The following is a 13,454-nucleotide window of genomic DNA, read 5'->3' on the forward strand; positions in this document are numbered from 1 at the left end:
ATGGCAACCGGTGACGTCACAAGGGGGGGTGACATCGCCATGGCGACCGGCGACACTGTCGGGGTGACATCAGCAACGTCTCCATGGAAACCGGTGACGTCACAGGGGTGACGTTCCCCCACGATGACGTCATTACATGACCGGTGATGTCATCACGGTGACGTCATCCCCCGCTCCTCCCTCCCCCGGTCTCCATGGCGACGCTCCATCGGTTGCCACGGCAACGGGGGGGGGGGGGTCAAAGGTCGCATCCTTTGCGGGGGGGGGGTGTGTCCCCGAGTGGGGGAGGGGCAGCGGGGGGGGAGGGGCCGGGACCCCCCCCACGTTTGGCACAAATTTCTTTGTACAGAAAGCGGCGAAAAAACCGAAAATTCGGGAAAAAACTGGAGGGGAGGGGGAGGGGCGGGGACAGGAGCCCCCCCCCCCGGAATTCCCGGGATTTTGCCAGATTTTGCCGGATTTTGCCTCGTTTTGGTCCGGCCGGTCGGGATCATGCAACGGCGATTTGGGGGGGGGGGGTCCCCAAAATCCCCCCCTCCCCCAGGGTGGGGGCGGGGCAGCCCCTCCCCCACGCTCCCTTTTGGGGGGGTCCCGGGGGGGGTCTCAGGTGTTGGGGGAGGGGCGACCCCCCCTGAATTCCTGCTGGGTGTGGGGGGAGGGGCGGTTCCCATGCGTTTTTTGGGGGGGGGCGGGGGGGTCCCCAGGGTGGGGGAGGGGTCCCCATGCGGCTCAGCACCCCCAGGTGTCCATGGGGGGGGGAGGGGAGGGGAGGGGGTCCCCAAAATATTCAGCGGACCCGGGGCGGGGGAGGGGAGGCAGCAGGCGGGGGGGGCCCCCTCCTCTAATTGGGGGGTCCCTGGGGGGGCTTCCCCTGATTTGGGGGGGGTCCCCTGATATCGGGGGGGGTACCCAGGGCGGTTTCCCCCTTTTTTTTGGGTGGGGGGGGGAATTCCCGCTGTTTTAGGGGGTGGGGGGGTCGCGCTGATGGGGGTGGGGTCGGGGCCCCCCCCGAGTCCATTCCGGGTGCGCAGGTGGGGGTGGGGGTTGGGGCCGGGTTGGGGGGAGGGGTCCCGCCGCCCCTCCCCCCCCCTATACGCGGGTGGTGGAGTGGGGGTGGGGCAGGGTGCTGTTGTGGCCGGGGGGGGGGAAGGGGGTCCCGAAGGGGTGCAGGGCCGGGAGCCCCCCCGGCACCATGGTGATGGTGTTGGGGGGCAGCAGGGGCACGTCCTCGGGCGCCCGGCGCAAGGCCAGCGTGTAGTCCGGCGGTCCGGCGGCCGCGGGGCGCAGCGCGGCCTCGGGGGGCTCCCCCACCCCCAGCCCCGAGACCACCCCCGAGACCCCCACCCCGGGGTGCTTCAGCTGCAGCGACACCAGCTCCTCCTCGGCACCCCCGGCGTGGCCCAAGAGGTCATTGGGGGCCGCGCTCCGGCCGCTCTGCGCGGGGCTCAGGCGGCGCGGGGGGCCGGCGGCGGCGGCGGCGGCGCGGGGGTCCGGCGGCCGCTTGTCCCGCTTGTAGTAGAGGGCGGCGAAGGCCAAAATGTTGAGGAAGAGGAGGGAGGCGCCCACGGCCACGGTGACGCTGAGCTCCGTGGAGTAGTCCCGCGAGTCGCCGGGGAAAGGCGCGAAGCGGCGCCGCCCGCCGGGGTCGTCCTCGTCCTCGTCGCGGTCGGCGTCGCGGTCCGGCGGCGGCGACGGGGCCGGGGGCCGGCGGGTGGCCGGAGGGCGGCGCGGGGGGCCGGGCGGCGGCGGCAGGCGGGTGGTGGTGGAGGCGTGGGGCAGCTGGTGGAGGTTGTGCAGGTGCGGGACGAGCTCGAGCCAGAAGGCCACCTTGTTGGCGCGGTAGTGGTCGCGCACGCGCGGCTTGAGGCCGATGTGCAGGTAGCGCTTGTCCTTGCCGTCGAAGCGCGTCCACACCACCTCCTCAAAGCGGTTGGGCTTGGTGTGGATGAACTTGGTGTCCTGCGGCACCGGCTGGTTCGGGTCGCTGCGGGGGGAGAGCGCGGCTGAGCGGCTGGGAGGCTGACCAAGCGACCGGCTGACCAGCTGACCAGCTGACCAAGCAACCGACAACTGAGCCATCAGCCAGTGGGTCAATCAATGACCAGCTGATCAATCGAGCAACCGGCCAACCACTCATCAATCACCCCACTGACCACTCAACCACTCAACTGACCAACCACCCAACTGACCACTCAGCCACCCCACTGACCACCCAGCTGACCAACCAACCGACTGACCAATCAACCGCTCAACTGACCAACCCATCACCCAACTGACCAATCAACCGCTCAACTGACCAACCCATCACCCAACTGACCAATCAACCGCTCAACTGACCAACCCATCACCCAACTGACCAATCAACCGCTCAACTGACCAACCCATCACCCAACTGACCAATCAACCGCTCAACTGACCAACCCATCACCCAACTGACCAATCAACCGCTCAACTGACCAACCCATCACCCAACTGACCAATCAACCGCTCAACTGACCAACCCATCACCCAACTGACCAATCAACCGACCAACAGCTGAACCACCCAACTGATCGCCCAACCACTCAACTCTTCATCCAACTGAGCAATCATCCGACCAACCATTCGACCACCCAAGCGCTGACCCAAGCGCTGACCCAACCCCCACCCACCCCTGGCCGAGCTCTGGGGGCGCGGCCGCCCCCTCGCCCCCTCCCCCGCCCCCCACCCACCCCGTCTTGGCGAAGTTGGTCCAGTAGGTCATGACGACGGCGCTGAGCATGACGTCGTTCTTGGAGAAGTTGCAGGGGAAGAGGTCGGTGGCGCCCACCATGGGCACCCCGAAGACGTAGGGGATCTCGTCCCCGTGCGCCGCGTCCGCCCACTCGGGCCGGGCGTCCGTCTGGCAGTGGTGGTAGAAGGTGTAGAAGTACACGGGCGACTGGTACTCGGCGTGGAGCTTGGCCGTGGCCACGGCCGGGGCCACCCACTGGTGGTCAGTGAAGAGGGCCAGCAGCGTCTTGCGCCGCATCTCGCCGTTGTCGCGGTCGGCCCAGTCCGTGTACATGAACTTGATGGTCTCCCGCAGGATGTCCTTGCCCTCGGGGTAGCCGTAGAGGTTGTCCACGAAGTTGGACACGGTGAAGTCGAAGTAGGAGGCCGAGATGCCGTCCTCGCTCTCCAGCGAGTCCTCCACGAACTTCAGCCCCTCGCCCTGGTTGACCCCGATGAGGATGTCGTAGTTGAGGAACTCCCCCTGCTGCATCAGGATCTCGGGGTCGTCCGGCACCACGTCGCCGTCCACCACCGGCCCGAAGGCCACGTGGTAGCGCGCGGGCTGGACGTCCTGGTCCACCAGGGCGCGGAAGGGCTGGCGCCGCAGGCACTCGACGGCGGCGCCGGTGTCGGCGCGCTCGCAGCCCACCTTGGCCGCCAGCAGCCGCGTGTACTTGAGCGGTTGGTAGTTGACCGACCAGCTGGCGATGGCCGTGCCGCTCTGCGCGATGGCCTTCTGGAACAGGCCTGGGGGACACCGGCCGCGGGGTCAGCGGGGCCAGCGGGGTCAGCGGGGAGCGGGCTTTGGGGCCATGGGGGGTGTTCGGGGTTGGTCCCATCAGGGTTTGGGGTCGTGGGGACGCGGGGGTGGGGTCCCACTAGGGGATTCGGGGCTGGTTTGGGGTTCCCAGGTAAAATTTCGGGAAGATCTGGAGGATTTGGAGTCCCTGGTGTGACCTGAAGGGTTTTGATGGAGGATTTGGGATGCCCAAAGCAATTCTGGGGCTGTTCTCGGTGGATTTTGGACCCTAAAGTGAATTTTGGGGTGGTTCCTGGTGGATTTTGTGACCCTGAAGTGAATTCTGGGGCTGTTCCAGGTGGATTTCGGACCCTGATACGAATTTTGCGGCCGTTTCCATTGAATTTCGGGACCCCCATACAAATTTTGGGGCGGTTCCCGGTGGGTTTTGGGGCCGTTCCCACGGGTTTGGGGACCCCGGTTACCTTCGGAGTGGTGGGAGAGGATGAGGAGGCTGACGCAGGCGGCGCCGGCGCCGGAGCCGAAGATGGTGATGCGCTGCGGGTCCCCCCCAAAGTGCCCGACGTTCTCGTGCAGCCACCGCAGCGCCTGGATCTGGTCCAGGAGGCCGTAGTTGCCCTTGGCCGCCTGGTCCCCCGTGCTCAGGAACCCTGGGGGACAGCGTGGGGACGTTGGAGACAGTGGGGACACAGCCAGGACACCGTGGGGACGTTGGGGACACACGGGGACATGGTGGGGACACGGCCAGGATGGGATGGGGATGTTGGGGACACACAGGGACATGGTGGGGACACGGCCAGGACACCGTGGGGACGCTGGGGACATGCCCAGGACACGCGGGGACACGGCCAGGACACTGCAGGGCTGTTGGGGACGCGGCCAGGACATGACGGGGACGGTGGGGACACGGCCAGGACGTTCAGGACACGGCCAGGACACCACAGGGACAGTGGGGACGCGGCCAGGACACCGCAGGGACATTGGGGATGCAGCCAGGACATGACGGGGACGGTGGGGACACAGCTGGGACACCGTGGGGACACGGCCGGGACACACGATGTCCCCACGCCCCCAGGAAGGTTCCCCATGACGCCCCCGTGTCCCCAAACCCACGCCATGTCCCCAGCCCCGTATCCCCGTGTCCCTGTGTTCCCATATCCCCCTGTCCCCGTCCCCCTGTCCCCGTGTCCCCCTGTCCCCATATCCCCGTGTCCCCGTGTCCCCCTGTCCCCATGTCCCCGTGTCCCCGTGTCCCCCTGTCCCCCTGTCCCCCTGTCCCCCTGTCCCCCTGTCCCCCTCTCCCCGTGTCCCCGTGTCCCCCTGTCCCCCTGTCCCCCTCTCCCCCTCTCCCCGTGTCCCCGTGTCCCCGTGTCCCCCTGTCCCCGTGTCCCCTCTCCCCATGTCCCTCTGTCCCCGTCCCCGTGTCCCCCTGTCCCCGTGTCCCCCTGTCCCCGTCCCCGTGTCCCCCTGTCCCCGTGTCCCCCTGTCCCCATATCCCCGTGTCCCCGTGTCCCCCTGTCCCCGTCCCCGTGTCCCCCTGTCCCCGTGTCCCCCTGTCCCCATATCCCCGTGTCCCCGTGTCCCCCTGTCCCCGTGTCCCCCTGTCCCCCTGTCCCCGTGTCCCCGTGTCCCCGTACCCAGCACGCCCAGCCGGTAGCTCACGGTGACCACGATGACGCTGCCGTGGGCGGCCGGGACGCTGCCACCCCGTGTCCCCCGTGTCCCCAAAGCCCTGTCCCCGTGTCCCCGTACCCAGGACACCGAGCCGGTAGTTCATGGTGACCACGATGACGTTGCCGTAGGCCGCCAGGACGCTGCCGTCGAACATGTTCCCCGTGCCCTCCATGTAGGAGCCGCCGTGCAGGAACAGCATCACCGGCTTCTTGCCGCTGTCACGGATGTCTGGGGGACACCGCGGGCGGCGTCAGGGCGGGGGACGGGGGGGACAGCGCGGGGACAGCGCGGGGACAGCGCGGGGACAGCGCGGGGACACCATGGGTGGCATCGGGGCGAGGGACAGCGCGGGGACAGCGCGGGGACAGCGCGGCCTCAGGGCAGGGGATGGGACGGGGACACCCTGGGGACACCCTGGGGACACCCTGGGGACATCCCTGGAGACACCCTGGGGACATCCCTGGGGACACCCTGGGGACATCCTGGGGACATCCTGGGGACACCCTGGGGACATCCCTGGGGACACCCTGGGGACATCCCTGGAGACATCCCTGGAGACACCCTGGGGACACCCTGGGGACACCCTGGGGACATCCCTGGGGACATCCTGGGGACACCCCTGGGGACACCCTGGGGACATCCTGGGGACATCCTGGGGACATCCTGGGGACACCCCTGGGACACCCTGGGGACATCCTGGGGACATCCTGGGGACATCCTGGGGACACCCTGGGGACACCCCTGGGACACCCTGGGGACACCCCTGGGGACATCCTGGGGACACCCCTGGGACATCCTGGGGACACCCCTGGGACACCCCTGGGACATCCTGGGGACACCCCTGGGGACACCCCTGGGACATCCTGGGGACACCCTGGGGACATCCTGGGGACATCCTGGGGACACCCCTGGGGACACCCCTGGGACACCCCTGGGACATCCTGGGGACATCCTGGGGACATCCTGGGGACACCCTGGGGACACCCCTGGGACACCCTGGGGACACCCTGGGGACACCCCTGGGACACCCTGGGGACATCCTGGGGACATCCTGGGGACATCCCTGGGGACATCCTGGGGACATCCTGGGGACACCCCTGGGACACCCCTGGGACATCCCTGGGGATGGGGCGGCCCCGGGGACCCCCTGGTTCCATGGGGACCCCCTTGGGGACCCCCCAGAGCTGGGGACACCCTTGGGGACACCCCCGGTGTCACCCCGGGGGGCCCTGGGAGGTGACAGCGGGGTCAGAGGTCACGGGCTGGATTTGGGGGGGGGGGGGGGGGGGGTCAGGGGTCACTTCGGGGTCACTTTGGGGTCACTTCGGGGTCATTTTGGGGTCACTGGGGGGGTCCCAATTTTGGGGGCGTTTCCATGGCAACGTCCCCCCCCCCCCTTGGGGACAATGAGCAAAGGGGGGGTACTGGGGGGACATGGGGGGGCGGGGGAGGGGGTGTCCAAAAAAAAAACCAGAAAAAACCCCAAAAACCACCAAAAAACCACCAAAACACCAAAAAGCCACAAAAAAAACTCCCCCAAACCCCCCGCGAAGAAGCCAAAAAACCACAAAAACAACCAAAAAGAACCAAAAACCCCCCAAAAAAGCCACGAAGAACCAAAAGAGGCACCAAAAATTTTGGGGGGGCGGGGTGGGGCGGGAGAGGGGGAGGGGGGAGGGGGGGAGGGGGAAAAACCACCAAAAAAACAAAAAAAAAAAAAGAAAAAAAAAAAAGAAAAGGGGGGGGAAGAAAGAACAAAAAAAAAAAAAATAGAAACACCCAAAAAAGCCGGAATTTGCCCCAAAACATGCAGCAAAACTACCTGAGTCCGGGGGGGGGCCGCCGGCCGCGCCGTCCTCGCGCTTTTTGCCGAGCAAACCTGGACCGAGGGAAGAGAAATGGGAAAAATTTTGGGGCCAAAAGGAGCGAAAATGGGGTCGGGGGGGGGAGGGGCCACCATAAAAAAGAAGGGGGGGGAGGAGGGAAAAAATTCCCCCCCCCCGAAAAAAGCGGAATTTGGAACCTTCCACCCCAAAAATCCGGGGAGGGGAAAAAGGAGAGAAAAAACCCCGAAAATGGGGGGAAACGGGGAAAGGGCCCAAAAATGGGGCCCGGGGAGGGGGGACGGATGGGGGGCGGGGGTGGACGGTGGGATGGACGGAGGGTGCTGGGATGGACACTGGGATGGACACTGGGACGTTGGGATGGACACTGGGATGGACGGAGGATGTTGGGATGGACACTGGGACGTTGGGATGGACACTGGGATGGACACTGGGACATTGGGATGGACACTGGGATGGATGGAGGGTGCTGGGATGGACACTGGGATGGACGGAGGGTGCTGGGATGGACACTGGGATGGACACTGGGATGTAGGGATGGACACTGGGATGGACGGAGGATGTTGGGATGGACACTGGGATGGACGGAGGGTGCTGGGATGGACACTGGGATGGACACTGGGATGGACACTGGGACGTTGGGATGGACACTGGGATGGACGGAGGGTGCTGGGATGGACACTGGGACATTGGGATGGACATTGGGATGCTGAGATGGACACTGGGATGGACACTGGGACGTTGGGATGGACACTGGGATGGACACTGGGATGCTGAGATGGACACTGGGATGGACGTTGGGATGGACATTGGAATGGACATTGGGGCATTGGGATGGACACTGGGATGGACACTGGGATGGACACACAGATACCTGGCTGAAGGACAGATGGACACTGGGATGGACACCGGGATGCCGGGATGGACGTCGGGACGGACGGACAGAGGCGTGGCCGGAATGGACACCGGGGTGGAGGTTGGGATGGGCGGAGGACGGAGAGAGGGATGGACGGAGGCCTGGATGGACAAAAGGACGCTGGGATGGACACTGGGATGGACACTGGGAACTGGGGTGGACGCTGGGATGATGAAGGACACTGGGATGCCGGGATGGACACCGGGATGGACACTGGGATGGACACCAGGGTGGATGTGGGGACCCCGGAGCGTGGGGGCGGGGCCATGGATGCGGGGGCGGGGCTGTGGCTCCGGGGGGGGGATGGGCTCCCCCCCCACTCCCCGATTTGCCCAAATCTGCCGCTTTTCCCCCAAATCCCAATTCCCTCCTTTTCTGCCCGGATTTTCCTCATTTCTGCCCCTTTCCCCCCAGTTTGGGGTGGGGTCAGGCCGGGCCACGTCCCTCCCCCATTTTCCCGCTGTTTTTGCCCAATTTCCCTGGATTTTGCCCTATTCCTTGATTTCTCCATTTTCAGCCCATTTTTCCCAAAAATTTGCCCAATTTCCCCCTTTTTCTCCCCATTTTGGGGACCATGATTTGGGGGTGGAGCCGCCCCTCCCCCTCCTTCACCCTGCCCCTTTTTCCCTCAATTTCCGCCACTTTTCCTTCGATTTTTCCCGGTTTCCTCCAATTTCCTCATTTTTCACCCCATTTCCGCCCTCACCTGGCTGGGGCCGGCCACGCCCCTCACTCGCTGGCCACGCCCACTCCACCTGGCCACGCCCACCCCTCCTGTCCTCCAATGGGGCGCGGAGCTGGGGTGGAGCCCTTCCCCCACCTGGCCACGCCCCTCTCATATGGCCACGCCCCTTTCCATGGCCCCGCCCACCCCGCCATTCTCACCCCTCCCTCACCTGTCCCAGGTGTGCCCAGGTGTGCCCAGGAGCTCCCAGGTGTGCCCAGGTGTCCCCAGGTGTGCCCAGGTGTGCCCAGGTGTGTCCCTGTCCCTCACCCATTCCCGGCTGTCCCCAGGTGTGCCACACCTGTCCCAGGTGTCCCCAGCTGTGCCCAGCTGTGCCCAGCTCTATCCCAGCTCTATCCCAGCTGTCACCAGGTGTGCCCAGGTGTCCCCAGCTGTCCCCAGCTCTATCCCAGCTCTATCCCAGCTCTATCCCAGCTCTATCCCAGGTGTCCCCAGCTGTCCCCAGGTGTCCCCAGCTGTCCCCAGCTCTATCCCAGGTGTCCCCAGCTCTATCCCAGCTCTATCCCAGCTCTATCCCAGCTGTCCCAGCTCTATCCCAGCTCTATCCCAGCTCTATCCCAGCTCTATCCCAGCTCTATTCCAGCTCTATTCCAGCTCTATTCCAGCTCTATCCCAGCTCTATCCCAGCTCTATCCCAGCTCTATCCCAGCTGTGCCCAGCTCTATCCCAGCTCTATCCCAGCTCTATTCCAGCTCTATCCCAGCTCTATCCCAGCTCTATCCCAGCTGTCCCAGGCCCCCGTACCATCCTCGGTGGGCACGTAGAGGTTCAGGTACAGGCAGTGCCCACCCTGTGTCACCCCACACCTGTCCCCAGGTGTCCCCAGCTCTATCCCAGGTGTCCCCAGCTCTATCCCAGCTCTATCCCAGCTCTATCCCAGCTCTATCCCAGCTGTCCCCAGCTGTGCCCAGCTCTACCCCAGCTCTACCCCAGCTCTATCCCAGCTGTTCCCAGCTGTCCCAGGCCCCCGTACCGTCCTCGGTGGGCACGTAGAGGTTCAGGTACAGGCAGTGCCCACCCTGTGTCACCCCACACCTGTCCCCAGGTGTCCCCAGCTCTATCCCAGGTGTCCCCAGCTCTATCCCAGCTCTATCCCAGCTCTATCCCAGCTGTCCCCAGCTCTATCCCAGCTCTATCCCAGCTCTATCCCAGGTGTCCCCAGCTGTTTCCAGCTCTATCCCAGCTCTATCCCAGCTCTATCCCAGCTGTCCCCAGGTGTCCCCAGCTGTCCCCAGCTCTATTCCAGGTGTCTCCAGCTGTGCCCAGCTGTGCCCAGCTCTATCCCAGCTCTATCCCAGCTGTCCCCAGCTCTATCCCAGCTCTATCCCAGCTCTATCCCAGGTGTCCCCAGCTGTCCCCAGCTCTATCCCAGCTCTATCCCAGCTCTATCCCAGCTCTATCCCAGCTCTATCCCAGGTATCCCCAGCTGTGCCCAGCTCTATCCCAGCTCTATCCCAGCTCTATCCCAGCTGTCCCCAGCTGTGCCCAGCTCTATCCCAGCTCTACCCCAGCTCTATCCCAGCTCTATCCCAGCTCTATCCCAGCTCTATCCCAGGTGTCCCCAGCTGTCCCCAGCTCTATCCCAGCTCTATCCCAGCTCTATCCCAGCTGTCCCAGGCCCCCGTACCATCCTCGGTGGGCACGTAGAGGTTCAGGTACAGGCAGTGCCCACCCTGTGTCACCCCACACCTGTCCCCAGGTGTCCCCAGGTGTCCCCAGCTCTATCCCAGCTCTATCCCAGCTGTCCCCAGCTGTCCCCAGCTCTATCCCAGCTCTATCCCAGCTCTATCCCAGCTCTATCCCAGCTGTCTCCAGGTGTCCCCAGCTGTCCCCAGCTCTATCCCAGCTCTATCCCAGCTCTATCCCAGGTGTCCCCAGCTCTATCCCAGCTCTATCCCAGCTCTATCCCAGCTCTATCCCAGGTGTCCCCAGCTCTATCCCAGCTCTATCCCAGCTGTTCCCAGCTGTCCCAGGCCCCCGTACCGTCCTCGGTGGGCACGTAGAGGTTCAGGTACAGGCAGTCCTCGCTCTGCGCGGCCACGTAGGCGCCGGCCGCCTCCAGGTTGTCGCTGAGCCACAGGGGCAGCATCAGCGGGGCGGCCCCGCGCGCAGGTTCTGGGGGCAGGCGGGGGCGAAGGCCGTGGCGTCCCGGACCCCCCCCCAGGCCGCGGGGGCTTCGGGGGGCGCCCAGCGGCGCGGGCCCAGGGGGGGGGCGGCGTAGGGGACCCCCAGGAAGGCCTGGACCGGCCCCAGGAGCTCGTTGCTCAGGTCCCGGCGAGCCCCCCGCAGGCGCCCGTACTGGGTGGGCACCACCGGGAACCGCGGGTCCGGGGGGGGGTCCGGGGGGGCTTGGGGAGGGGGCTGGGGGGGGTGGGGCTGGGGGGCGGCGGGCGGGGGGGGGGCCCAGAGCGCCAGGGCCAGCGCGAGGGTCAGCGGGGGGGGCGGCATGGCGGGGGAGGGGGGCGGGGGGCGGGGGGTTATGGGGAGGGGAGAGGGGGGAGGGCGGCGGGGGGGGCTGCGGGGGGTGGGGGGGAATTTTGGGGGGGGTGGGAGACGGGAAACGGGGGAGGGAATTTTGGGGGGAAATTGCGGGGAATTGGCGGTGGGAGGTGAGGGGGATGAGGGGAATGGGGGGGGGATGGGGAAATTGGGGAAAAAGGGGGAGAAAGGGGGGAAATGAGGGGAAAATGGGGGGGGGAAGGAAGAAATTGGGGGGGAAATGGGGAGAAATTGGGAGGGATTGGGAAAAATGGGGGCAAAATGGGGGGAAAACGGTGGGAAATGGGGTTTGGGGGCCATGGGGCGACCATGGGGGACCCGGGGGGGTGGGGACACGGGGGGGGCGCGGGGGGGGACGTTGGGGTCCGGGGGGGTCGCGGGGGGGGCCCGGGGGGGTCCCAGGTCAGGGATGGGGGGAGGGGAGCCCGTGGGGGAAGGGGGGGGCCGGCACCCAAAGGGACGATGGGAAATGGGGAGGGGCGAGCGCGGGGGGGGGTCGGGGGGGGGAGAGAAGAAGAACCGGAACAAACCATCAGTGGGGGGTCCTGCCCCCCCCGGGACCCCCAAAACCTCCCCGGAACCCCCAAAACCCCCCCCGGAACCCCAAAATGCCCCCAAAACACCCCGAAATCCCCCCAAATCCTCCCAAAATTCCCCCCCAGCGCGGCCCCCCCGCCCCGCCCGGGGTGGTTGGGGGGGGATGCGGGTCCCCCCCCCCCCCCCCGTTGCCATGGGAACAGAGCCCGGAGCGTCGCCGTGGCAACCGGAGTTCCGGAGCATCCCGGGGGGGCGGGGGGGCCCTGGGGGTCCCGGGGGGGCGCTCCGGGCTCGGGCCCCCCGTTTTCCCCCCCCCGAGACCCCGGACTGGGCCCGGCCCCTGCCCCACTTACAGCATCCCCCCCCTCCCCAATCCCCGGCCCCTCCCCCCCAAATCCCGCCCCTCCCCCCTCGATTTCTTCCCCCCCCCCTCCCAATTCGGGGTCCAAGGGGCCCCCCCGGACCTTGAGGACCCCCCCGCCCTGTCCGGGGGGGGGGCGATCCGCCCGCCCCTCCCCTCCCCATCCATCCCCCCCCCCCCGGGTGGGCCCAGGCCTTCCCCTCCCCCCCCCGCCCCCCGCCCCATCCATCCCTGCCCCATCCCCCCCCTCCCGGCCCGTCCCCCCCGAGCCCCCCGGAGCCCCCCCGGCGGTGAGGGGGGGTCGCGCTCACCGGGGGGCTGCGGGCGGGGGGGGCGGGGGGGCCATGGCGGGGCCGACGGAGCCGAACCGGGAGCGGCCGCTGGTCCCTCCCGCCGGGAGCCGCCTCCGGGGGGCGGCGCCGCGCTCGGACCGGCCCCCCCGGCCCCCCCGCGCCGTCCCCAGCATCGCCTTCATCATCATCATCATCATCATCACCCTCAGCATCAGCGCCCTCAGCCTCATCCTCAGCACCATCCCCGGCCCCTCCCGGCATCGGCATCAGCATCATCCTCATCCTCCTCATCCTCATCATCCTCATCATCCTCATCATCTTCATCATCTTCATCATCTTCATCATCTTCATCCTCATCATCCTCCTCATCCTCATCATCCTCATCCTCCTCATCATCCTCATCATCCTCATCATCCTCATCCTCCTCATCCTCATCATCCTTATCCTCCTCATCCTCATCATCCTCATCCTCATCATTCTTCTCATCCTCATCATCCTCATCCTCCTCATCCTCATCATCCTCATCCTCCTCATCATCCTCATCATCTTCATCCCCATCCTCCTCATCCTCCTCATCCTCATCATCCTCATCATCTTCATCCCCATCCTCCTCATCCTCATCATCCTCATCCTCACCCTCATCATCCTCATCCTCATCATCTTCATCATCCTCATCATCCTCCTCATCTTCATCCCCCTCATCCTCGTCCTCATCACCCTCATCATCCTCACCCTCATCACCCTCACCATCTTCATCACCCCCATCCTCATCCTCCTCATCCTCAGCACCATCCCCGCCCCCCCCCCCGGCATCCTCCTCATCCTCATCTTCATCCTCATCTTCATCCTCTGACCCCCCCCCCCCATTTTCACCGTCCTCCTCATCCTCACCATCATCCCAGGACCCTCCCGGTCCGTCCAACCCCCCCCCATCTTCATCCTCATCATCCTCATCCCATCCCCCCGGACCCCTCCGAATGGGGAGGGGGAACATTTGGGGGGGGGGGGTGTGGAGGGGAGGGCTCCTTTTGGGGGGATTGGAGCCCCCCCCCAAACCCCTTCGGAGCCCCC

The 13,454-nt window shown here is 66.1% G+C and overlaps 1 protein-coding gene across 1 annotated transcript; it reads right to left on the bottom strand.

Annotated features, from left to right (window-relative positions):
• Positions 1-1,089: 1,089 nt before the first annotated feature.
• Positions 1,090-12,436, bottom strand: LOC309584542 (neuroligin-2-like; the record flags this gene model as incomplete). Its single annotated transcript, XM_082300586.1, is given in 8 exon segments — positions 1,090-1,984; positions 2,712-3,501; positions 3,979-4,164; positions 5,267-5,416; positions 7,011-7,067; positions 10,677-10,790; positions 10,793-11,208; positions 12,402-12,436. Coding segments are annotated over 8 exon segments (2,643 nt in total).
• Positions 12,437-13,454: the final 1,018 nt, after the last annotated feature.

The sequence above is a fragment of the Coloeus monedula genome (assembly GCF_965178545.1).
Source record: "Coloeus monedula genome assembly, chromosome: 40".
NCBI lineage: Eukaryota > Metazoa > Chordata > Aves > Passeriformes > Corvidae > Coloeus > Coloeus monedula.